This window comes from Notolepis coatsorum, assembly GCF_963971535.1.
Source record: "Notolepis coatsorum genome assembly, chromosome: 9".
NCBI lineage: Eukaryota > Metazoa > Chordata > Actinopteri > Aulopiformes > Paralepididae > Notolepis > Notolepis coatsorum.
Genome location: NC_140173.1, coordinates 108,836,884 through 108,861,796, shown reverse-complemented (window position 1 = coordinate 108,861,796; position 24,913 = coordinate 108,836,884). Strand labels below are relative to the sequence as shown.

Here is a 24,913-nt window from a genome sequence, read left to right as displayed (position 1 = left end):
TGGGTGTATCATGTTAAAAAAAACGAAAATATAGGTGTGACACTGTTGAATAAATCACAAAAAATGCAATGCAAGTGGTGATCATCAATTGTCTATGTTCAGAGGCCTAGTGTGGAGGATAATAACACAAGGTTTGATTGATTGATTGATTGATTGATTGATTGATTGATTGATTGATTGATTGAAAACTTTATTAACAGATTGCAGAATGGGTACAATACAGTACAGCTCAATACACACAATTGTTAAGGGGATGCAGACCAGAGAAATACTTTTTGTCTTGTTTACATCAGGGCCCCCCATTTTCAATTCATCAGGACATATATGACATACATGACATACAGATAGTCAGTACTGCTACATCTATACATTTATGACATACCAGATTTGCAAATACAGTACTGTTTGTGATACAGAAGGAGTCAAGAAAAGGGAGTATATACATTTGACGTAGAAACTGTACATTGGAGGAGGTTGGGTGGGGGGGGTTGGGTACGTTGGGATATTGACAACCATACTGGGTAATTTACATTGGAGGTGGATGGGGGGGGGGCACACTGTATAAACAAGCAAAACTGTACATTGAGGGGGGGGGGGAGACACTGTACAAACAAACAAAATTGTACATTGGACTATTGACAAAAACATACTAGGTAAATTACTGTACATTGGAGGGGGTTGGGTTAGGATATTTACAGGGGCCAGTGTTGAATTGCAGTCTCCCGTAGGTGTCCCTTGAGGGAGGTTTTGAAAGTGGGTAGTGATCCACATTCCTTTACAGCTTTGGGTAGGGCGTTCCACATTGATGTGGCATAATTGCGAAACGTGTTTAGTCCCTTATTTGAGCCGAATCTGGGTTTAACATGATTTGTGGAGCTCCCTCTGGTGTTGTGATCGTGGTATTCACTGACCTTTGGGAAGTATTTTGACATGTACATGGGTACCTTGGTCGTGTAGTGTATCTTGTAGACCAGGCCCATTGCAAGTTGCTGTACTCTGTCGTCTACTCTAAGCCATCCTAGGTTGTCAAAATGGGCAGGGGTGAGGTGGGTTCTAGGAGTAAGGTCAAGCAGTAGTTTGTTTTGAGATGTTTGTAATTTTGTTTTTAGCGCCTTTGAGGTGCTTTGGTACCATGAGGTGCAAGCATAGTCGTAGTACCCCTGAATGAGTGCTCCTGCCAGAGTCTTCAGGGTATTCTTGTTTACCAGAGAGGAGATCCGGTACAAGAATCGAGTTCGTTGGTTGACTTTTTTTATTACATTGGATGCCATTTTGTCACAGGAGAGATTAGCCTCTAGGATGGAACCCAGGTAGGTAATTTCATCTTTCCTTGTTACAATATTGTCACCCACTGTAACTGAGAAGCCGTCGGTCTTGCTGAGTTTGTTATTTGAACCGAAGAGAATGGACTCTGTTTTGCCCATGTGTAATGATAGTTTGTTATCAGCGAGCCATATGCAGATTCTGCCTAGTTCCGAGCTGAGGGTTTTTTCAACCTGTAACTTGTTCTTGTCAGAGACCAGCAGGGCTGAGTCGTCCGCAAACAGGAACAAGTTGCAGTCACAAGCTGACGACATGTCATTTGCATAAATTAGGAACAGTAGCGGTCCTAGTATGCTTCCTTGTGGAACACCACAGCTCACTGTGAGGGGGGGGGATAGGGTACCGTTTACCTCCACCATCTGTTCCCTCCCCTCAAGGTAGGATTGCATCCAGCTCACTGATAGACTATCAAAACCAATTGCTTTTAGCTTGTCAATCAGAATGGAGTGATTGACCGTGTCAAAGGCCTTTTGTAGGTCCAGCATGACCATGCCGCAGTATTTGCCTGCGTCCACCTCTTGTTTGATGTGGTCATTCAAATAGAGAAGGCATGTGTCAGTGGAGTGGGATGTTCTGAAGGTCTTGAGGCAATTGGATGAAAAACACAATATGTATTATTACAAACATATTATTTACATTGAGTACAGCTTGTGTTATATTACGTTTTATTGTATTTTCTTGTATTTTTCTTTTTTTATGGCCATCTTGGTCTATGTCATTTGTTAAGTAATTGGTAAAGTATATTATTATATACTTATTGTTATGTGTCTTGTAAGCCCATATGGGCTGGGCATACATCTGTATGTAAGACACGAAAATAAAAAATATCAAATCAAATCAATTACAAACGAAGTCACTCGGTCAGATTTGACCGGAAACGCAAGAGAAGGGTTAAATTGCATGATTACAAAGTAAAATCCTTAGCATAAAATCTGCAGTGATAAACATACTCCAGTACAGAAGGTGGCAGTATACACTTTGGTCTGCGATTCAAGCTCAGAAGAAGTCAGACAGACACGTGACGTCTTTGGCTTCTTCTGGGAGTGAGTCCGACTCCGAGTGACATATGTTTATGATTTTTTATTTACTTGCTAAGTTATATTGTTAAACAATTCAGCCATGGCTGCACCAGAGCTCCGGGCAGAGTTGGAGAAATACCTGACGGATCTGAATATAGAGACGACCTGCGTAGATCATCCACCGGTAAAGAAAACTCAAGCTGTTCGCTGGACTATATCGCTAAAGAATTTTGCTACATTGATCAAATGCATGTTTTCCCTTGCGTGTAACAGCAGATTGGTTCTTTTTGCTCGCTGCCAAATGTATTTCAGAAATGTACACGTGTGTTGCATTGACGTGCTGTGACTTATAGTAACCATAAGAGGGCGCCAAAGACTGCATTTGTTTTCCCACTGTAGTTGCATTATTAGGTTTGATTGATTGAAAATATTATTAACAGATTGCAGAATGGGTACAATACAGTACAGCTCAAAACACACAATTGTTAAGGGGATGCAGACCAGAGAAAGACTTTCGTCTTGTTTACATCAGGGTCCCCCATTTTCAATTAATCATAATCAGGTGTGTGTGTGTTGTAAATGTGTTACATCCGTAGACATTGACTAGCCTACCCGACTCTCTTCCACACTACAGTCATTGAATTAATCTTTTTTAATTGCTTTTGACTGAAATATGTAATGTTTTTATTGAATGTCTTGACAACAAACCTCTCTCCAAGCCCAATTTAAAATGTCTACCTCAGTTTACCACCCTTGCCCTTTCCTTCCTCCCCTCTCTGTTAATTTATCTTTCCACCTCTTTATTTCCATCCTTCCCTTCATCTCTCCCCTCTCTCTACTTCCTTGCTCCCTCCCTCTTTCCCTCCCTCCTTTCTTCATTCATCTATTTTTCTCCCCTGTCCCAAAGTGTCTTCCGTCTTTCTTACAACTGCCTCCATCTGCCATCAGGTGTTCACTGTGGAAGAAATGATGCCTCACCTGCAGGATGTGAGCGGTGCAGTGACCAAGAACCTCTTCCTGAAGGACAAGAAGAAGAAAGGGCTGTGGCTGGTATCTGCACGCCATGACAGACAGGTCAGCACAGAGCTATGATTTCATACATACCAACTATTCGCCTGTTTTATTCTCCACCCATCGATCATCCATATAGCAACACTATTATCACCGACCAATGAAGATGAGGAATAACTGTCACTAAAACCTAGGAAGAAGCAAAAAGCACCACAGGCAGTGTGGAGGAGAGCAACCTCAGATGGGCTGTTCAAAGGGGATCCCCCAACAGGATGTCGGTGATAATATAGTGTTGCTATGGATGATAGATGGATGGAGAATAGAACAAGCTAATAATTGGTCATTTATGTATGTATATAATATACATACATATACGCCTGTACAGTGTGTACACCACAGCGTATTCGCTATTGCCATTCACAATCCATCGAGGCACCTTGTGCAGGCTGTCCTGAATGGGTCTGAGATCGCAACATAATTATTTATTTTTTTTTATCTCGAAGCTTCGAATTAAAACTGAATCTCGGCCCCCGAAGCTTCGAATGCCAAAAAAAAATCCGAAGCTCAGCCCTACTCTATAGCACCTTTAATCATTTGTGAACATTAGCAATTTTTTCCAGTTCATTGTCCATGGAGTTGTACATAGGTGACTGTGACCTCACATGATTTGGGGCCAGGACAAACTATTCTCTTTTATTTCTGACAATGGGAGACAACTGTAAATATTTACTGTTACAAGACAAGCTAAAGCATAGGAAGGGACACATTAATGTTTGATAACGTTGTTATGAGAACAGTTGGAATGAGTCGAAAAAGGTTAAATCATTTAATTCCACTGCGTCTGTGCAGCCTTGTTTATTCACTGCATCCATGGAAGCGATGATGCCATAAAGACCATAAAGACATAGCACTATAGTCTTTTTACTTTTATGATAACTACATCACTGCATAACTCATAAATGTTCACTTCAGACAAGCTTAGTTTTTGGTTATTAGTGCCGTGGTACACACCCAATTCAAAGTTATAGCCGCAGAGGTGTCTGGGAGGCTGTAGGCTGGGCGATATGGCCAAAAATGATATCACGGTATCGATAACGATATATCACTCGATATCTAATTATCGATATTGTTATAAGTATTAAAAAAAATATATATATATATATATATATATATATATATATATATATATATATATATATATATATATATATTTTTTTTTTAACAGATTTTGCAGCAATTCTTTGTCGTTGCCGCCATCTTTAGTGTTACACCCCCTCACACCACAAACTGTATTTTAAATTAGAAAGCAAACAAAATAAATGGACAAGAGAAAAATAAATGTTAATTTGGTCAGTATTGTCATTTAAACAAGCAAAGCCATTACTTTATGTTGCAGGCAAGAAAGAAAAGTATGTCCACTGTTTCTGGTTTTAAAACTACCCTGTTGCAGGTCACAAAAAAAAAGAAAAAGAAATATTGTCTTTATTGATATTTCTTTTATTATCAATCGATATAGATTATTAAAATATATCGCGATAATTATCGTTATCGTTTTATCGCCCAGCCCTAGGCTGTAATGTACACTACAGGCATAAAGACAGAGGTGTTTGGGAGGCTGTAATGTACAGGCGTGGAGACAGGTGTTTGGGAGGCTGTAATGTACAGGCGTAGAGACAGGTGTTTGGGAGGCTGTGGTGTACAGGCGTAGAGACAGGTGTTTGGGAGGCTGTAATGTACAGGCGTAGAGAGGGTGTTTGGAAGGCTGTGGTGTACAGGCGTAGAGACAGGTGTTTGGGAGGCTGTAATGTACAGGCGTAGAGACAGGTGTTTGGGAGGCTGTAATGTACAGGTGTAGAGACAGGTGTTTGGGAGGCTGTAATGTACAGGCGTAGAGACAGGTGTTTGGGAGGCTGTGGTGTACAGGCGTAGAGACAGGTGTTTGGGAGGCTGTAATGTACAGGCGTAGAGACAGGTGTTTGGGAGGCTGTGGTGTAGTACAGGCGTAGAGACAGGTGTTTGGGAGGCTGTAATGTACAGGCGTAGAGACAGGTGTTTGGGAGGCTGTGGTGTACAGGCGTAGAGACAGGTGTTTGGGAGGCTGTGGTGTACAGGCGTAGAGACAGGTGTTTGGGAGGCTGTGGTGTACAGGCGTAGAGACAGGTGTTTGGGAGGCTGTAATGTACAGGCGTAGAGACAGGTGTTTGGGAGGCTGTGGTGTGGTGTACATGTAGCCGGTGTGATCTTGTCTGCGTTGTGTTTAGTCGATTCGACCCCTGTTAAGGGATCGCCCTCACAGACCACTAAGCAAGAAGTGAATTCACTTCTTGCTTCCGGGTCTGGATGCCTCTGGGGAGTGAGTTTACTTGCAGTACCGCTTACCATCCACAGCCACGTCACTACTTGTACCCGTGACTGTGGATAATGGATATACTGCGGTACCTCCGTTACACTCACCCCCCTAAACTCACTCCACCCAGGGCATCCGGGTCTAACGGCACCACATGTAGCCGGTGTGATCTTGTCTGCGTTGTGTTTAGTCGATTCGACCCCTGTTAAGGGATTGCCCTGAGTGGGAGTTGAACCCCGGACGCCCGCATCGCGGGCGGCATCACAGACCACTAAGCAAGAAGTGAATTCACTTCTTGCTTCCGGGTCTGGATGCCTCTGCGGAGTGAGTTTACTTGCAGTACCGCTTACCATCCACAGCCACGTCACTACTTGTACCCGTGACTGTGGATATACTGCGGTACCTCCGTTACATACAGGCGTAGAGACAGGTGTTTGGGAGGCTGTAATGTACAGGCGTAAAGACAGGTGTTTGGGAGGCTGTAATGTACAGGCGTAGAGACAGGTGTTTGGGAGGCTGTGGTGTACAGGCGTAGAGACAGGTGTTTGGGAGGCTGTAATGTACAGGCGTAAAGACAGGTGTTTGGGAGGCTGTAATGTACAGGTGTAAAGACAGAGGTGTTTGGGAGACTGTGGTGTACAGGCGTAGAGACAGAGGTGTAGGGGTGGGCGATATTCATTAACTCATTGACTGCCACGCTGGCCGCGCATCCTGCGGTCAGTAGGCCAGCTTTTCGTGACTGTTTTCGCGATAATTCATGATCTTTGCGGAGCTATTTGTATATTCTATATTATAGCTATGGGGAAAATGGTATGGCTCATTTGACAGACACTATTTGCAGTACAACATGTAAAAAGGCGTTCGTTTCTACACACTGTAGTTTGTAGTTTATTACACGCTGAACATCGCCCATTTCCGAAATAATCCAGTCTTGTGTGTTTGTGTATCGTGACATAGCCAAAAAATATTGTGATATAATTTAGAGGCCATATCTCCCAGCCCTACAGAGGTGTTTGGGAGACTGTAATGTACAGGCGTAGAGACCGGTGTTTGAGAGACTGTAATGTACAGGTGTAGAGACAGAGGTGTTTGGGAGACTGTAATGTACAGGCGTAGAGACAGGTGTTTGAGAGACTGTAATGTACAGGTGTAGAGACAGAGGTGTTTGGGAGGCTGTAATGTACAGGCGTAGAGACAGAGGTGTTTGGGAGACTGTGGTGTACAGGCGTAGAGACAGAGGTGTAGGGGTGGGCGATATTCATTAACTCATTGACTGCCACGCTGGCCGCGCATCCTGCGGTCAGTAGGCCAGCTTTTCGTGACTGTTTTCGCGATAATTCATGATCTTTGCGGAGCTATTTGTATATTCTATATTATAGCTATGGGGAAAATGGTATGGCTCATTTGACAGACACTATTTGCAGTACAACATGTAAAAAGGCGTTCGTTTCTACACACTGTAGTTTGTAGTTTATTACACGCTGAACATCGCCCATTTCCGAAATAATCCAGTCTTGTGTGTTTGTGTATCGTGACATAGCCAAAAAATATTGTGATATAATTTAGAGGCCATATCTCCCAGCCCTACAGAGGTGTTTGGGAGACTGTAATGTACAGGCGTAGAGACCGGTGTTTGAGAGACTGTAATGTACAGGTGTAGAGACAGAGGTGTTTGGGAGACTGTAATGTACAGGCGTAGAGACAGGTGTTTGAGAGACTGTAATGTACAGGTGTAGAGACAGAGGTGTTTGGGAGGCTGTAATGTACAGGCGTAGAGACAGAGGTGTTTGGGAGGCTGTAATGTACAGGCGTAGAGTTATCGGCCGATAATCAGTATAAATATGCGATCGGGGAATTCCGATAATGAGTCATATTCGCAGATCGCGGAAACTGATCAAGTGGATATCTCACTCGCTTGTCTCAGACGCACAGGACCTGCAAACTGCTCCTCCTCCCTAGCCCCGCCCGTACCCGTGTAGAGTTTGTAAACACAGAGGAGGCGGCTCCTCTGCTGAGTCTAGATAGTGCATTCGACCTGAGCTAACATTAGCTACCTAGCTATCGTTACTGTTTAAACAAAATTACCCAGTCAACTATTCACTTTTAGTAGGCATTGACTAACGGTATTTAGCCGGCTAGCTACTGATAGCTCCGGATATCAACAAATGCCCCAGGAAGTCTAGTAGTCCATGTTGATATCTCCGTTAGCTTGCGTTAGCTTGCATTAGCTGACGTTAGTTCACAGTTCAAAACGAAATGTCCGATTGAACTAAATAGTTGTCTTAACGTCATCTAGCCGGCTAGCAGTAGCTACAGATAGCTCCTGATATCAATGTCTTATAACATTGATTGAATGCGTATTCGAGCTGAGGGCTTGCTGAATGTGACAGTAGTAACGTTATACCAATAGGGCCCAGCTGCAGCGCCGGAGAATCCTTTTTGGAGCTGGAGGCTACTAGAGTACACAGACAGTGGCGCGGTTTGCAGATAGCGAGCATTTTGACTTGTTGCGTGGTGGCGATGTCTCGCAGATAATACAAGTACAAGTCTAATTATATAATATATATATTTTATAAAAAAAAATAAAAAAAAATTATATTAAATAATTTTTAATTTCTTTTTAATCAAAAACGATCGGTATCGGATCGGTATCGGCCGATATGGCTCACGACGATCGGTGATCGGTATCGGTGGCAAAAAACGTGATCGGGGCATCCCTAGTAGAGACAGGTGTTTGGGAGGCTGTAATGTACAGGCGTAGAGACAGGTGTTTGAGGGACTGTAATGTACAGGCGTAGAGACAGAGGTGTTTGGGAGGCTGTAATGTACAGGCGTAGAGACAGGTGTTTGAGGGACTGTAATGTACAGGCGTAGAGACGGGTGTTTGGGAGGCGTGTAGCCTTTTTACAACACATCCCCGTTTCCGGCGCTCTGATTGGGCAGGTCATGTGACATGTGCGCCCAATAGCGTGTTTGCCCATTTCCGCGTCGAACAGCCTGCAAACTACCTGGCATTCTATCGCTATGCTCTAAGACAAACTCTAACCTTAACCAACTTCGAAATTAGTGCCTAAGCTTAACCGGCGAAAGAACTTGCCGTCACGCTCTAAGACAAACTCTAACCTTAACCAACTTCGAAGAGTGCCTAAGCTTAACCAGTGTAGAAACTTGCCGTTTCACGATTGGCGCTCATGTCACATGACCTGGCCAATCAGAGCGCAAAACGGGAACCCGGAAATGGCGATGCGTTGTAAAAAGGCTTCAAGCGTTTGGGAGGCTGTGGTGTACAACTTTGTGTAGGAGTGTTGTGGCACCATTTGGCTGAACATTCCACTGGCAATTCTGTTCAACATTCCAACTTTCACATGCAGTCTCCTCCACTGTCCACACATGAATCAATGCTAATTTCGACACGATTAACGGTAGCCATCCTAGGTTCACCATTTATTACCAAGAAAGTGACCTTTTTCTCCGTTCTAATTTCACGCAGGTCAACCTCAACGACCTTGCCAAAAAGCTGGGCGTGGGCAGCGGTAACCTGCGCTTTGCCGACGAAGCAGCCATGGTGGAGAAACTCAAGGTAAAGAGATGAGCAGTGAATATTGTTTAGGGCGGTGGGTCTCAACCTGTGGGTCGGGACCCCTCAGAGGGTAGCCAGATTAAAATACAAAAATACATGATGATATTAGGAATCTCTGGGTAGGGCTGGGCGATATGACGATATTATATAAATATCGGGTACAGTTCATTAACGATACACTTTTTAAACGTATCGTGGATATCGTGATGTTTTGACCAAGAGGCTTGTGTCGCGTCAATCTGGTCCACACGTTGACACTTTTGAACAGCGTCGCCCCACACACACACTACTGCATCAAAAGTTGCTACTTATGATAACAAAGGCAATCGTTTTGTGGCATTAACATTATATACCGTAATTCCTCTAATAGTAACCGGTATTCAATTAAAAACCGGGTCTCTATTAATGACCGGGTGTGCTGTTGAGCTAAGCACTTATAAGCCGGCCTCCTAATACAAGCCGGGTTTCATGTATATTAGAGGAATTACGGTATTTCCCTCAACGGATTTACCATAGGCAATATATTTTGTTATTGTTGTTATATGCTGGCCTAGCTGTGCAGTAAATACCATATAATGGTATGGTGTTAATGTTTACCAAGAGAGTAAGCCTACCTCAGAATTGTATAAGACAAAGTTATTATTATTATTATTATTATACCAGTATTGTGATTGCACTATTTTACTTTATTTTACTTTTTTTGACCACCTGTAATTGCACTGTTTACTACCGTATTTCATACAGTACTTGGTTTCAATAAATGAACCCAGTACATTTTACTGGGTTCAAACTGACACAAAATGTTGATTTATTCATTATGATCCGTTTGAAAAATAGAAATATAGGCCTCTCTCTTATACATGCCTCCTCCTAATACAAGCCTGGTATCCGCTACAGTTGAAACAAATACAAGCCGGGGTTACTATTAGAGGAATTACGGTAGTTACACTTTCAATAACATCAGCGTATTTACATAGCAACGACCGAGGTCGACCTAGATATAGCAAGCGTTAGTCGTTCATATCTCAGCCCGTGCTGACTCAGTTGTGCCCATTCTGCGGTCTGTTAATAAAGTTTTCAATCAGACAGATGTATGGAAAGGCTTTTATTATAACATCCGTTGCAGTAAAATCATTATGCCTCCAGTCGTTTAGTCCTTCTGCGGAGCTAAAAGCTAAACGTCGGCCGCGGCGAGCTGCCATTGTTATTGTCATTGAGCTCTCCAATGGCGGAAGTAAAAAATGAATACGCGCTTGCCGATTGGTGCTAAGAACAGCAGGGCGGGTGCAAGCGATGTGACGTAATTTGCAGACGCGACTGTCAATCAAAATGATTCTGTTTGCCGACTGAATGAATGAGAACGTTATTAACAGATTGCAGCATGGGTACAATACAGTACAGCTCAATACAACAACAGTCAACAGTGGACTGGAGGATGCAGACCAGGGCCCCGTTCCCCGTACCTGGTTCAACTAAGTCGATCAAGATGTCATTATCCAGATTCAGTTAACCCGATGTTTGAAGCCGGGATTTTCCTGTTCCTCGAAGGTGGATTCAGTCTCGTTAACTCAAGCCAGACTTGAGACCCAGGATAAGTGCGCGTGCCCGCCTCAGCCGAGAAGGCAGCAAGTGTCGAGAGCAGAGATCCTGATTCTCTAGCGGCATTGATTGATTAATTGATTTAAAACTTTATTAACATATTGCAGTACGGCTCAATCGCCTCGCCGACAAGTTAAATGCGTTATCTATAGGCTAATTTTAAGTCCCTCATTACCTCAATCAATCAGATTATATTTCTTTAAACTTGCCTGCTGGATTGAATAATCAAATGAGATCTTGCTAGCGAAAATAATTAGTTGAACTGTTATACAGAATAACGATACGGCTCTCTTCCCATTGATTGATGTATGGTCGATCTTTTACTTATCTCCACTGTGGTCTAACGGGTTCTTCTTTTGACTTTCACGCAGACGACCGGGGTTCGAAACCCGGTCTTTTCCTTCCTCCTCCTTATGTAGGAATAATTCAATTTGGTGCACGTTGAGAGCTATATAAAGAATGACATCCTCAATGCATGTAGATTTATAATATTTTAACTTACAACTAGGCTACTTTGGCGTATAATCATTAATATTATATTCCAAAAAATTATATTGGAAACACAGGGATTCGAACACCGGTCGCTGGGTTGGCAGGATTGAGCACTACCGCTGCGCCACTGTGCTAGATGTGATAAATTCATTGTTTATACATTAATGAACGAGAGACCCGTGTTTAGAATATTCTTTATTTTGAATGAAGTTTTCTCTCTTTATCCTCATTCATTAATGTGACGTCAACGGCTCATTCAATTTCTCAAATCCGTCAAACAGCGCATCTCATCAGACATCTTAATCCCAGTTACAATTAAAATAACCACATAATGTGTACATCGCACCGAGCGAGCGCCACGGTATATATAACGTGCATTATTTAGGACAAAGTGAATTTAGTATCAGCATTTTGGGTCTATTTTACATTTCAAAAGCCCCCTCTGGAAGAATGGAGCACAAAAACGTAATTCAGAATGGTATAAAGCAGATCCTAGACTGTGGGAATAATTTCAGGAAACGCGCTGTCACTTTCTTTTCGGGGGCGTGGCGATGGTTCATCCGGCTAACTTGAACTTAAACCCTGCTTTCGACCAGGCTCAAACTTTTGGATCTGTTGTCATGGTGATTTGGACAATCCAGGTACGGGGAGCCGGAAAGTCCGGCTTAAGTCAGATTTAACCGAAAGTTATCCGGCTAACTCAGTTATCCAGGTACGGGGAACGGGGCCCAGAGAAAGACTTTCGTCTTGTTTACATCAGGGTCCCCCATTTTCAATTCATCATATTTCATATCTAAATCATATAATATCTCATTGCTAAATATATGCAATATATAATCTAATAATCCAATAATCTAAATCTAATATATAATATAAAAATGCTAAATGCATGGGTATTTTATTTTGTCTTTAATGTTAGCTTGCAAACTCAAATACTGTCTTGGTAAGCCTCATAATGAATTGTTTGGGGAAAAAAAGAAAAACATCGTGATGCGTATCGTGTATCGCCGAAAGGTCAGAAAATATCGTGATATCATATTTAGGCCATATCGCCCAGCCCTATCTCTGGGAGATTCTTTCTACTTGAAACAGTAGAGACTGTGTTTTTTAGGAGTCACAAACAGTGGCGGCCGGTGGGTACTTCACCACTAGGGGCGCTATACCAAACATTTTGGTACAGTACAGTACCACGCAACAGACTCATGGCAAGACGTGAGCGATTCGACTCACGCTCACGGCAATGAATCGGCTCTTATGAACGAGTCGCTCAGCTGTTACTACAACAACACACAACCAGTCAAATAAAGTATAGTCTAGACTCTAATTCACAACTTGAAACACAATATATAAATAGAAAAGTTAGAAACAAAACTCGCCCCGTCTCCAAACACAGGCAGATCTCTCCCTCTCTCCTTCTCTCTCTCACACACAGCGCGACGTGGAATCGATTCGTTACACAATCAGACCTATTATATACCAAGAATAACTTCAGTATGAGTACAGGGCTGTACACATATTTTGCATATTGTTAAACGAGCCAAGGCTAGCTATTAAACTATCGATATGAATCGAAAATCTGGGACCCTGATGTAAACAAGACAAACGTCTTTCTCTGGTCTGCATCCCCTTAACAATTGTGTGTATTGAGCCGTACTGTATTGTACCCATTCTGCAATCTGTTAATAAAGTTCTCATTCATTCATTCAAACATAGACGATATTGAACAAGCCATAATCCACGTATTTTCAATCCGAGAGAGCTGCAGTAGTTAAATCAATGAGCCATCGACATAGTCAGTGTGGTAACGTTATTATTGCATCCAAGATTGATACACGGCTGGCTAGGCAGTTGGTAGTCATAGTCTTGTGTTATAAAATAAATAAACAATCAGCAATGTCTCGCTTCATGAATGGCCAGCAGTAGCCTAACAGTACTGCTCCTAAAAAAAACTATTTACAAACGTTAACGTTAACCACAGAGAGAGAGAGAGAGAGAGAGAGAGAGAGAGAGAGACTCACTGTTTAGTTGAAACGTCCAGGGCAGGAGAGCTTGATAAACGTGTATAATCCACTGATGATGTATTCCAGACCACTGTCCACTGTAGTCTGTCTCCAGACTGCATCCGCCATATAGCTTGTTAGCCAAGTGTTAGCTCGTTAGCACAACACAAGTACATTCCTTTGTCCATTTCCGCTCGAACAGACTGCAAACTACCTGGCGTTCTATCGCCATGCTCTAAGACAAACTCTAACCTTAACCAACTTTGAAAGAGTGCCTAAGCTTAACAGTCTAAAGAACTTGCAGTCACGGCACGCTTGTCTAAGACAAACAGCTGCCTGCATCATTCTCACAACAACACAACTATCTCCACCGACCAACCTAGGAATAACCTAGAATTGGAACATTAGAAATTGGATTCGGCCAATCAGAGATCGTCTCTGTGAAATTCTGCTACGGAAAAAAATACTGGCGTCGGCCAATCAGAGAGCGTCTCCGCGAAATGCGGCTACAGATATTCTTGGCGCTACTGGCTAGACCGCTTCAAATCGCGCCCGGATTCCAACATAATAGTCATATTTCAACGTACAGCGCGTTATGCACTGATTGGCTGTGACGGATACAGCGATCAAACTGTGACGCGCACTCAGAGCGCTATCGCGTATAGCCCGGGCCGAGAAATACAAAAAAATAAATAAAATAAAAAAAACGTGAAAACGAGTGTTTTTTAATTGCGATAATAACGTTATATTGTGCATTGGAAATACAAACATACTTAAAATGAGTAAATATTATTCATTTTAAACATGTTTATATTATTTATAGGGCTATAAAACAAAAAACAAAAAGATACTTTTTCTTGTTCTACTCTCATATAACCAGGCAGGGCCTGAAGGGGGGGCGGCGCCCTTGCGCCCCTAGTGGCAGAGCCGCCACTGGTCACAAACCAAAAAGAGTTGAGAACTGGTTGAGGGGAAATGAGGAGATGGAAAACCTGCCATCTCAATCAGTGGGCACTATGAGGATGTGTGAGCTTGGAACTTCCATTGGAACAGATTAGGCTGTGATATTAGGCACCACCACAGATAACTACAAATTCTTGTCAAAATAACAACGGTTGAGGTTAACCCTTTCACTACCACACTACAAAGGGTTAACACTTTCACTACCGCACTACAAAGGGTTAACACTTTCACTACCACAATACAGGAGGTTAACCTTTCACTACCACACTACAGAAGGTTAACCTTTCACTACCACACTACAAAGGGTTAACCTTTCACTACCACACTACGGAAGGTTAACATTTCACTACCACACTATAAAGGGTTAACACTTTCACTACCACACTATAAAGGGTTAACCTTTCACTACCACACTACAGCAGGCTAACCTTTCACTACCACACTACATACGGTTAACCCTTTCACTACCACACTACAGAAGGTTAACCTTTCACTACCACACTACAAAGGTTTAAAATCGCTTGATCAACACTTGCCAACCTGGGTGGGCACTAGAATAATATAATCTCAGCAAGGCTTATTTGATAAATAAAAAAGCTAAAAACTTCTAAAATCTCAACAAGGCTTACTTGATTTGTATGGTTCATATTGTTGAGATTTTAGAAGTTTTTAGCTTTTTTATTTATCAAATAAGCCTTGCTGAGATTATTTTTGTCATGTAGCTAAAACTGACCTACTTGGAATGCTGAAGTTCTCCAACTATTCACCTGCTATAGATTAAAATACCCTCAAATGAAAGCTAACACTAGTGTGTATTTTAACCGTATCATCATCGTGTCATTCAGTGGAAAATGTCTATTTGTTTCCTAAACCTCTTGAGGTGTAGCATCTTGTTTGAAACGGGGTCCTGCAACATGAAATGCAATACAACTGACAACAATAAGGAGCAGCAACAACAAAAACAACAACACAAAAACTATTTACATAACATATTAATTAAAAACAAAAACAATGGATCCCCCCAAAAACATACAAATTAAATGAATGAATACAAAGCAGGAGCAGCCAGTTTTAAGATGGGAAAATAAATAAAGTTGTTTTAAATATACCAAATGAGGTTACAGATGGTAAATTATTCCTAATCGGAATGAGTCCTAAAATACATTGAGTGATTATAATTAATAATATATATAATTAAATAATCTCTCACTCACTCTTTGTCCATCTTTTCCTGTACTGCTTTTTCCCTTCCTTCAATCTTTCTTCAACCCTCCTGCCCTCTGTCCGTCCTTCCATCTGCAATCCATCCGTCCATCCATTCATCCGTCCATCCATCCAATCCATCCATCCGTCCATCGGTCCGTCCGTCCATCCGTCTCCCAGGTGGGTCAGGGTTGTGCTACAGCGCTAGCTCTGTTCTGTGACAAGGATCAGAGTGTGAAGTTTGTCCTGGACAGCGACCTGGTGAACGGGGGTCATGAGAGGGTCTACTTCCACCCTATGACTAACGCCGCTACCATGGGGCTCAAACCCGACGACCTGCTAAAGTTCCTCAAGGAAACCGGGCACGAACCCATCCTGCAGAGCTTTGAATAGAAACGCAACGTGAACCCGGCCTGTCCTGCAAAAGACTGACCTGGAACCAGACACGAACCTGCTCCAGGGGAACTTTTATTAGCATGGGACATATGAAGGGATGACGTTTTACAAGCCTTTTAAAGGGTTAATATACTTATCATCGCTTCAAACCTATGCTGAAAAAGCGTCCTCACTAGTCAGAATTTGAATGGGGACTAATGGAAATGGCGTGGAGAAAGCAACCAAATAACCTCACTGTGTTCAGTTCCCCAAATCCCTGGAAAACAAACTGACCCTGGAAAGCTTTTATTGTATAATGGGACATGAACCTATCCTGCTTTAATTAGACTGGAGCTCAAGCTTATGTTATTGCAGGAGAGCTTTGTTCCTACAGAACCTTTTAGTTAATCAATCGATGCGTTTATAGATTTTTTATTTTGGGTTTTAAAACATTATCTGATGAAAAGTACATTTAGATGTATTATGTATTAAAGTTACTACAAGGACAATTTTCAACAAACTATATCATGGGCAGATTGGTTGTGATACCTTGGTATAATTATAGTAAACAACGTATTACTGAAACAATTGTTACTGTATAGCCACATTCTCATGATGAGATCACGTTTCCCATAAACCCTGTAAGGAAATGTCCTGTTGCAAGGAAGCTTTGCCATTTGTTCCTGCCCCCTTTGTTTTGATGATGAGAGGAGAGAGTCGACAGCCTTGCTTATTTGTGTTGATAAAGCATGTTTTGTCCCCTTCAGTTGAACTCCTTTAGAGTCGACCCAACCCACAAAATATCAATAGAAAATAGTGGATATCAATGGTCTCAACATGTTTCTGTAGTGATTGGATCCTGCCAAGGTATTCACATTGAATTTACATTGATATATTGATGTCAAATCAATATCAGGTGAGACATATGTATACTCTAACGATAACACAATGCACGTATGTACATCCCCCCCCTCCCCTGGTATAATATACACATTCTATCCTAAGTCAACCACTTGTACAAGTATATATAGCTAACTAAGTCTACTCTGTACAATGTGCAATACTCCATACTGAGTTTTAGTCTACCCTGGTGCAAATTAACAGATTAAGCGGATTATCAATTAATATAAACGTGTATATATCTATAGTCTCGCATTGTCAGACCCAAATCACATCCATGCCTGCGTTAGGTTTTACCTTCAGTGACTCGTAGGGATGGGTACCGAATTCTGTACTTTTAAGGTACCGAACCGAAACACGTTGGTACTACCGAGTATCGATTCAAGTGAGATACAGAATTATTATTATTTATTTTTTACCTTTTTTCTTTTCATGTCAACGTTCACACGCACAATATATGCTTACCTAGGATTTGACTTGATTCAACAACAAAGCAGTCGGAGCAATGGCAAGCCGAAAACGGTCGAAATTGTAGTTATTTGAAGTTTGGATTATTTTTTTTTGACTGAGGTAGGTAAATAAAAAAGTTTGAGACTAAAGTACCGAAAAAAGGTACCGTTGGGTACCGGTATCGATTCACAGGTACCGGTACTGTATCGGTTCAAATGTGAAAGGTACCCATCCCTAGTGACTCGTGCTCCTGTCCCTCTCTACCATCCATCAATCCCACATCTCCTCGTGACGTGTCAAGCATTTCCTACCAAACTGGTGTCAAGCATTTCCTACCAAACTGGATCAATGCCATTAACACAGCTGATTGACCGGTTGTAAATCTAATTATAATCACCTGTTGTTTGATTGTAATCACAACAGTTTGTAGTGATGCTGTAATAGAATAGGCTGCTACTGGTACTCTATGCATTTTCTCTCTGTTCCGATTGCCTGTAGCTTTCTGTGAGCTCTTTGTGCTTTGAAATGAGTGATGATGTTGCGATTCCTTCACATTTGGAAACAGTATAATTTTACATGACGTTTTACATTGCCTCTTTTTAACGCCTAGTTTCAGTTAAACGCCTAGTTTCAGTTATCAGAAATGAATGAATATGTGGAGGGGGGGGGGGGGGCATGGATGGGTCTGTGATGCACACAGTTCTGTGAGGATGATGTTACCAAAGTATCCTTGAAGATGGATATTCTGAAATTAAAAGTATTTTAGAAACACTATAATGGTTTTGCTTCTTTACATTTGGGTGGTAAAGGTGATGCAATACCCATCATTTAGGTAATTTCTTACCTACAGGATGTATTTCGTTGTGTATTCTTGTATTTCATTTATATGTTTTAAATATGTAAAAGAAATGTGCATAGGTTTATTTGTTTGCTTGCAGAGGGTCCATTTTAGTTAATTACTCTGGACACAGAGTGTCAGTGGCGCGCGTCGTGATTTTAATGCACCAGTGCATCATGAGTGTATTGTGTGAAATAACTGTAATAACTGTTTAAAGCTGCAATAGGCAACTTCTGGGAAATAGAGCCCATGCACACGCAGCAAAGGTTTCCCCACAGACTCCCAGAGGTTTCCCGATGTGGCTCCGGGAACACCACATCTCAAACAAACATGCTAATTTTTTATTTTTTTTTTATCTACTTTTTTCTCCCATTTTCTATTTTTCTCCCATCCCAATTTCGTATCGTCCAATTCTACCCTCCCCTGTCTCGAACGCTGTTAGGCCATGCCTCCCACAAGCCGGCTGCAATGTGGACGAAGCCTTACATCACGTGTCCCCTCCGGTACTCGAGGAAGCAGCAGTCGCATCTTTTCACCTGCACAGTGCGATCTATCAGCGGCGAGGGTCTGCGTGGGAGGGACACGCCGCCCCTGTCGCTTCCTGATTCTGCTGCGCAGGCGCACCAACCGACCTGTAGGAGTCGCTGTCCACAACGTCCGATCCCCACCCATCAGCTTCCCACCCCCTAATACTTTCAATTGTATTAGTATGAACGAACAGCCAAGCTGATAGCAATGCGGAGAGCTGGGCTCGAACCCAGCGTCTCCTGCATTGGTGGCGAGCGCCTTGCCCACTACACCACCTAGCCGCCCACATGCTAATTTTTTGATAAAAGTTGCCTACTGCAGCTTTAAAACATGCATGTACAAAGGTGAAAGTATGTCACTGTCCATCTCATAGCTGGATGATACTTTTGAAGTTGGATGTGATGTGTAAGCAGGCGACCAGACCAGTGTTAGTGTGTGCTACCAGGTGTTAGCAATGAATGTAATAGTTGGCATGATAAAAGTTGCCTATTGCAGCTTTAAAACATGCATGTACAAAGGTGAAAGTATGTCACTGTCCATCTCATAGCTGGATGATACTTTTGAAGTTGGATGTGATGTGTAAGCAGGCGACCAGACCAGTGTTAGTGTGTGCTACCAGGTGTTAGCAATGAATGTATAGTTGGCATGCATAAAGCCTCACCTATGCTATTGTATGTGGTTATTGGTGAAACTGTATATATATATATATATATATATATATATATATATATATATATATATTATTATATTATATTATATTTTTTTTTTTACTTCAGTTTACACATGTGTCAAGTGTCTGCAGTTGTACGCTCTCCATGTGAAGACGTTTTGGAGTCTGTCTACTCTATTGTGAATGCAAGTGGGTTGTTGTAGACAAATAGTAAGTTTCAAAGTAATGGCGAGTTTACTGTGAATACATATTTATATAGTTGTACTTTTTTTTTTATGTCTCGGGAGCCCTAAAGCCCACTGCCATATAATTCTTGGTGTTTAAAGTACTTTTTTTGTATTCAAATACCAGTGTTTGGGAGTGAACCTGGAAGACACTTATAAATACATATTTATATATATATATATTTTTGTATCCACTTTTTCTCCTTCTTTTTCAGTTTTTTCTCCCATCCCAATTTAGTCGTGCCAATTCCCCCCTCCCCTGTCTTGATCGTTGCTCGCATGTGCCCCCCACTCGTCGGTCGTAGGGAGGGTTGAAGAATCTATCGCATGTCCCCTCCGATACATGCAGAGTCAGCCAGCCACTTCTTTTCACCTGCCAGCGCGGACTCTCATTGGCGAGGTGTAACGTGTGGGAGGCTCACACTACCCTGGCCTCGACATCTCCTGCCCTTGCTGTGCAGGCGCCCTGACCGACCTGTAGGAGTCGCTGTTTACAACGACCAGATTACCACCCATCGACTCCCCTCCTGCTGACTCTGCCAATTGAGTCAGTAAGCCGGAGGCAACGCTGACAGCCGGATTCGATACCGGTGTCTCACGCGTTGGTGACGAGCGCTTAGACCGCTGCGCCACCCAGCCGCCTACATATTTACATTGTTGTACTTTTTTTTGGGAGCCAGGGCTAAAGCCCACTGCCATATAATTCTTGGTGTTTAAAGTAATTTTTTTTTATTCAAATACCAGTGTTTGGGAGTGAACCTGGAAGACACTTTATAAATAAGCTTTGTCGTTGGAACTTTTTCCCTCTAATGCACACCTTTATTTTGAAGGATCTTGGTCGGAAGTCCATTGTAAACTTGCAGGCTTGACTAGTGTTTGAAGCAGCGGCAATCACAGCTACAACAGCAATCACCAGTGTCCCCCGGATCAGCGACGTAATGTCCAGGTTATAAATAGGTAAGTAGGCTATTCAAACTCTGGACCAGCGTTACGAATGAGAAGAGTCGACTGCTTTTGATGAGCCGACTTTAAAGTTAGATTTAGAGAGCATGGACGCAACGCATAGTCTACAAATGTAATGCATGTGCGTGCACGCCAGCCGTAGTGAATAGTGACGTTCTGGGGGGTCCATAGCAAGCAACAGAGGATGCTTTGCGCATTCCCCCCCGCAAGTATCCTGTGTGTTTTAGTTGCACACGCATGCATTGTGCCTAATAGTGCTATGTGCTGTGCATTCATAAGCAAACTAGAGTACCTAGCGGGGGCTGTTCAAATAACGTTCGGCAAAATCTTAATTGGTGCTTATCCCTGGAGAACATCACCGCGTGGTTCTTAATTCAACAGCATGCCGAAATAAACAGTGCATTGCATACGTCTGTAGAGACTGAAGTGCTAGCTAGCATGGTAGTTCGTAGTTGTAGTCTCGAAAATGTTGCCATCCTGCCTCTTGTAGCAATCAGCAGGAGTAGTGGGTAGTGACTCCACTACTATACATGTCTATAACGGGTCTGCCTGCTAGGTGGAGGTAGAGTCGTTTGGATCAACTGTGTAGTAGGTGGTGTACCCCACTTGTCTATTATTATCTGCGATTGATTAAGACATTGTGTTATCCAACCTCTTTTGTGAGACATGTAGTAGCTTGTACTTCTTTAAGTGCTCAACATGCCTCATGACCTTGTCCTGGGGACCAGAGTTCATTGGGTATTAACATACTAGTAATATCATGTCTGCATTTGTGCCATGTCATCCAATTTTCATAACCAGTTTTTGCCTGGTTGCGTGTTTTCAAACGATTCTCCAATGTCAGTATTGCATAGCGTACTACCTCCCACCTCCCACTACTGCATCCTGTCTGCTAACATCAGTTGTGTACCAGAGCCTGCTGCACTGCACTAAAAACCAACCTGGCCAATCTGGCACTTTTGTATAGTAGTCACCCATTAGGACGTCGTCTTCATGTAGCATGTGGGCCAGTGTTTTCTTACATAACATGATTGCAAATCTGTTAAGATGGACCTGGTGGGTCCTCAACTTGGCATAGCACCAGACTAGAGTATTTTGTGCTGAGGGAGAGAGGAAATATATTTGTTTTTATCATTTTCATCAAATGTCCATCTCCTGTGAGGTGGGAAACATATACTGTGAGGTGGGAACATTATGAGGTGGGAACATATACTGTGAGGTGGCAGCATATAAACAGCCTTGTGTTGGATCTGAAAGTAGCTCGGCTTTCTGTGTCAGAGTAATGCTGATCTGTCACAACCTGATATCCAGTGGAAGTTGGACAAAAACACGATGAGGTAGAGCAGGGCTTATCCCTCGGAGGAAGAATGTGGATGTTAGGCTTGTTGGGCAGACTCATTTCAAATGGCTAATGAAATGGTAGCCAAATAGACTGCATTTAGGCTACATGGTGCTTTAATCCAAAGCGCTTTACAAGGTATGCCTCCCATTTAGGACATTCATCATTCACATGTACACAAACGCACACACATCACCGAGGCAACCCTGCAAGGTGCCAACCTGCTCGTTGGGTGCAGTTAGGGGTTCAGTGTCTTACACTTGGATATTTATGTGTATTTGTTGCAAGATACAAGGGCAATGATAAAGAGAGAGAGAGGGTCACGTGTGACAAAGTTGTGATTGGGATTCAAACCCACAACATCACACATGGCCATCAATCAGATTTATTTATATAGCGCATTTAACATGACACATGTCAACCAAAGTGCTGTACAGAGGGTAGAGATACACATAGATACATCTTCTAGACAACATATAGACAACAATCACATCTCCGTTTTACGGGAGGGCACACGGGCAAACACACAGGAACACGGGGCATGAATCAGTGAACGGAAAAGCGAATAGGTAGAAGTGGGTTTTGAGTCTAGATTTTAAGGCATCTATCGAGGGGGCAAGGCTAAATCAAAATAAATGGTTTGGTTCCGGTTGCCGACCAACCCTGTCGATTTAGGTGCGACCCAATTTATTTTATGAGTAAAAAAAAAAAAAAAAAATGTATTGTTGTTATTATTATTACGTTTTTTTACAATAAAGTTTCATAGGGCGGCTGGGTGGCGTAGCGGAGATTGCGCTCGTCACCAATGCAAGAGGCTGCGGTCTGGACTCCCGGAGTCAGCATTGCCTGCGGCTTGGGCCAGTCGTCATACTATCTCAATTGGCAGAGGTAGCGGGTGGAAAGTCGATGGGTGGGGATTGGATGTTGTGGACAGTGACTCCTACAGGTCGGTTTGGTGACGCCTGTACAGCAGAGTCAGGAAGTATCGGGGGCGTGTGAGCCTCCCACGCGTTACTCCTCGCCACTGAGAGACCGCGCTGTCTGGTGAAAAGATGCGACAGGCTGCCTCCTCGTGTACCGGAGGGGATACGTGATGCAAGGCTTCTATCCTCACTACAGCCGACCAGTGGGAGGCATAGTCTAGCAACGTTCAAGACAGGGGAAGGGAGAATTGAAGGGGAGAATTGGCGATACGAAATTGGGATGGGAGAAAATAAGGAGAAAAAGTGGATAGAAAAAAAACAAAGTTTCATAAAAATCGTAGTCAAACCTTTAGTATTATGGATATTAAACATGCTGGCAGAGTACATCCATAGTCGCAGAAAGAAAAAAAAAATTCCCTACCTACCCATGGCATTAACCCATTCTCCGCCGATGACGTGTTAACACGTCATTCTCCGCCATGCGTAATCTGCCAATGACGCCGTAAGGCGTCTTTGAGATCAATATTTCATATTTTCGTCATGGTATTCACATCTCACCCACGGAGTCTTGGCTGGTGCTGTAGGACTCCGCTCAACTCTGCAACGCTTCAATACCGCCACCTCGTGGCTAGGGATGGGTACCTTTCACATTTGAACCGGTACCGGTACCTGTGAATCGATACCGGTACCCAACGGTACCTTTTTTCGGTACTTTAGTCTCAAGAAATTTAATTTACCTACCTCAGTCGTAAAAAATAAAATCCAAACTTCAAATAACTACAATTTCGACAGTTTTCGGCTTGTCATTGCTCCGACTGCTTTGTTGTTGAATCAAGTCAAATCCTAGGTAAGCATATATTGTGCGTGTGAACGTTGACATGAAAAAAAAAGAAAAAAAAATTAATAAAAAAGATTTCTTTTCATTTTTTTCCATTTTTTCCGGTTTCTCACTTGATTCGATACTCTGTAGTACCGATGTGTTTCGGTTCGGTACCTCAAAAGTACCGAATTCGGTACCCATCCCTACTCGTGGCCGATCGACGAGTTGCCAAACCGGAAGTGGCCGGAAGTGCTTGGTCCGTCCCCTATTTTCGTCCGGCCACTCGGTGATCGTCCCGGGGCTCAATACAGACACCGTGGATATGAATCTTTGCCATAACTCAATAATCAACATTATTTGGACGTGTATTAGTAATATACAACCCGGCAATGGATCCATCGCATCGATCAACATCCCATAATAGCGATCTTTTTGCTCCACTCATCACCCAACACTACGAGGAGACTGGGGTGAGTTTCAGCGTTTTTCTTTACCATTTTCGATACAAACTGCTCTGATCAATATATCACCCATACTACATGAATCATTTAACGTCGGTGACGGAATTATAAACGACCCCCCCCCCCCCCCCCCCCCTCCATTCATCCGCGCATGATGAGTCATAACGTCTAGGACCGTGTACAGTTGACATTTTTTATCTGGCGTCGATCGGTATCAAACTGCATTTGATGATCTAATATATGCATTTATGGCTATATCTCACGTTCTATGAAATACTGCAGAAAACGATAAAAACATATTTATACTCTAGACCGTATTTTTGTATGAATGTGTGAATGAAAAAGTAAAACGTTCCTACATCCTGAACGATAGATAATTGATGTTGAATGGGCCATAGTAATGTCAATTTAGCAATACAATTAAAAAAGTTATAGCCCTGCAAAGAAGGCGAACATCTCCATAGACAAATAGAGCTGGCAGAGGATGGTTTAGGATGGGTACAATGCCCGGCAGAGAATGGGTTAACTGACAACCAACAGGAACCAAACAATTTATTTTGTTAGGCCCAAGCCTAATGGAGGTGGGGATGCTGTTCCACAGTTCAAGGGCTGTGACAGCAAAGGCACGGTCCTCCCTGAGCTTAACACATTGAGTGCCAACGATGAGAAATCTCGTTGTTGGCCGCCATGCGTTGAGTTGCCAATGTTATTTCTTTTATTAGCGATATCCATTAATTTTTCATCAATCCAGCCTCACGTTATCATTGGGACTGTCTATGAGCTTGAAAAGGGCAAATACCGCCCCCTATCGTCTCCCGGATGGTATTGCACCCATTGGAATGGACTCAATGAAATGCATGTGAAAAGAAAACTCCGGATTCCACA

The 24,913-nt window shown here is 42.6% G+C and overlaps 1 protein-coding gene across 1 annotated transcript; it reads left to right on the top strand.

Annotated features, from left to right (window-relative positions):
* Positions 1 to 2,376: 2,376 nt before the first annotated feature.
* prorsd1 (prolyl-tRNA synthetase domain containing 1) lies at positions 2,377 to 17,897 on the top strand. Its single transcript, XM_084321408.1, has 4 exons — positions 2,377 to 2,526; positions 3,291 to 3,416; positions 9,191 to 9,280; positions 15,718 to 17,897. The coding sequence occupies exons 1-4, from the start codon at positions 2,443 to 2,445 to the stop codon at positions 15,928 to 15,930; spliced, it is 513 nt and encodes a 170-aa protein (XP_084177534.1). The 5' UTR covers positions 2,377 to 2,442; the 3' UTR covers positions 15,931 to 17,897.
* The last annotated feature ends 7,016 nt before the right edge of the window (positions 17,898 to 24,913 follow it).

Excerpts from the sequence above, each read along its gene's own strand:
- prorsd1 (XM_084321408.1), top strand. The coding sequence starts at position 2,443 with ATGGCTGCACCAGAGCTCCGGGCAGAGTTGGAGAAATACCTGACGGAT. Across the intron at positions 2,527-3,290 it reads CCTGCGTAGATCATCCACCG|GTGTTCACTGTGGAAGAAAT; the intron begins GTAAAGAAAACT and ends ATCTGCCATCAG. Across the intron at positions 3,417-9,190 it reads CTGCACGCCATGACAGACAG|GTCAACCTCAACGACCTTGC; the intron begins GTCAGCACAGAG and ends AATTTCACGCAG.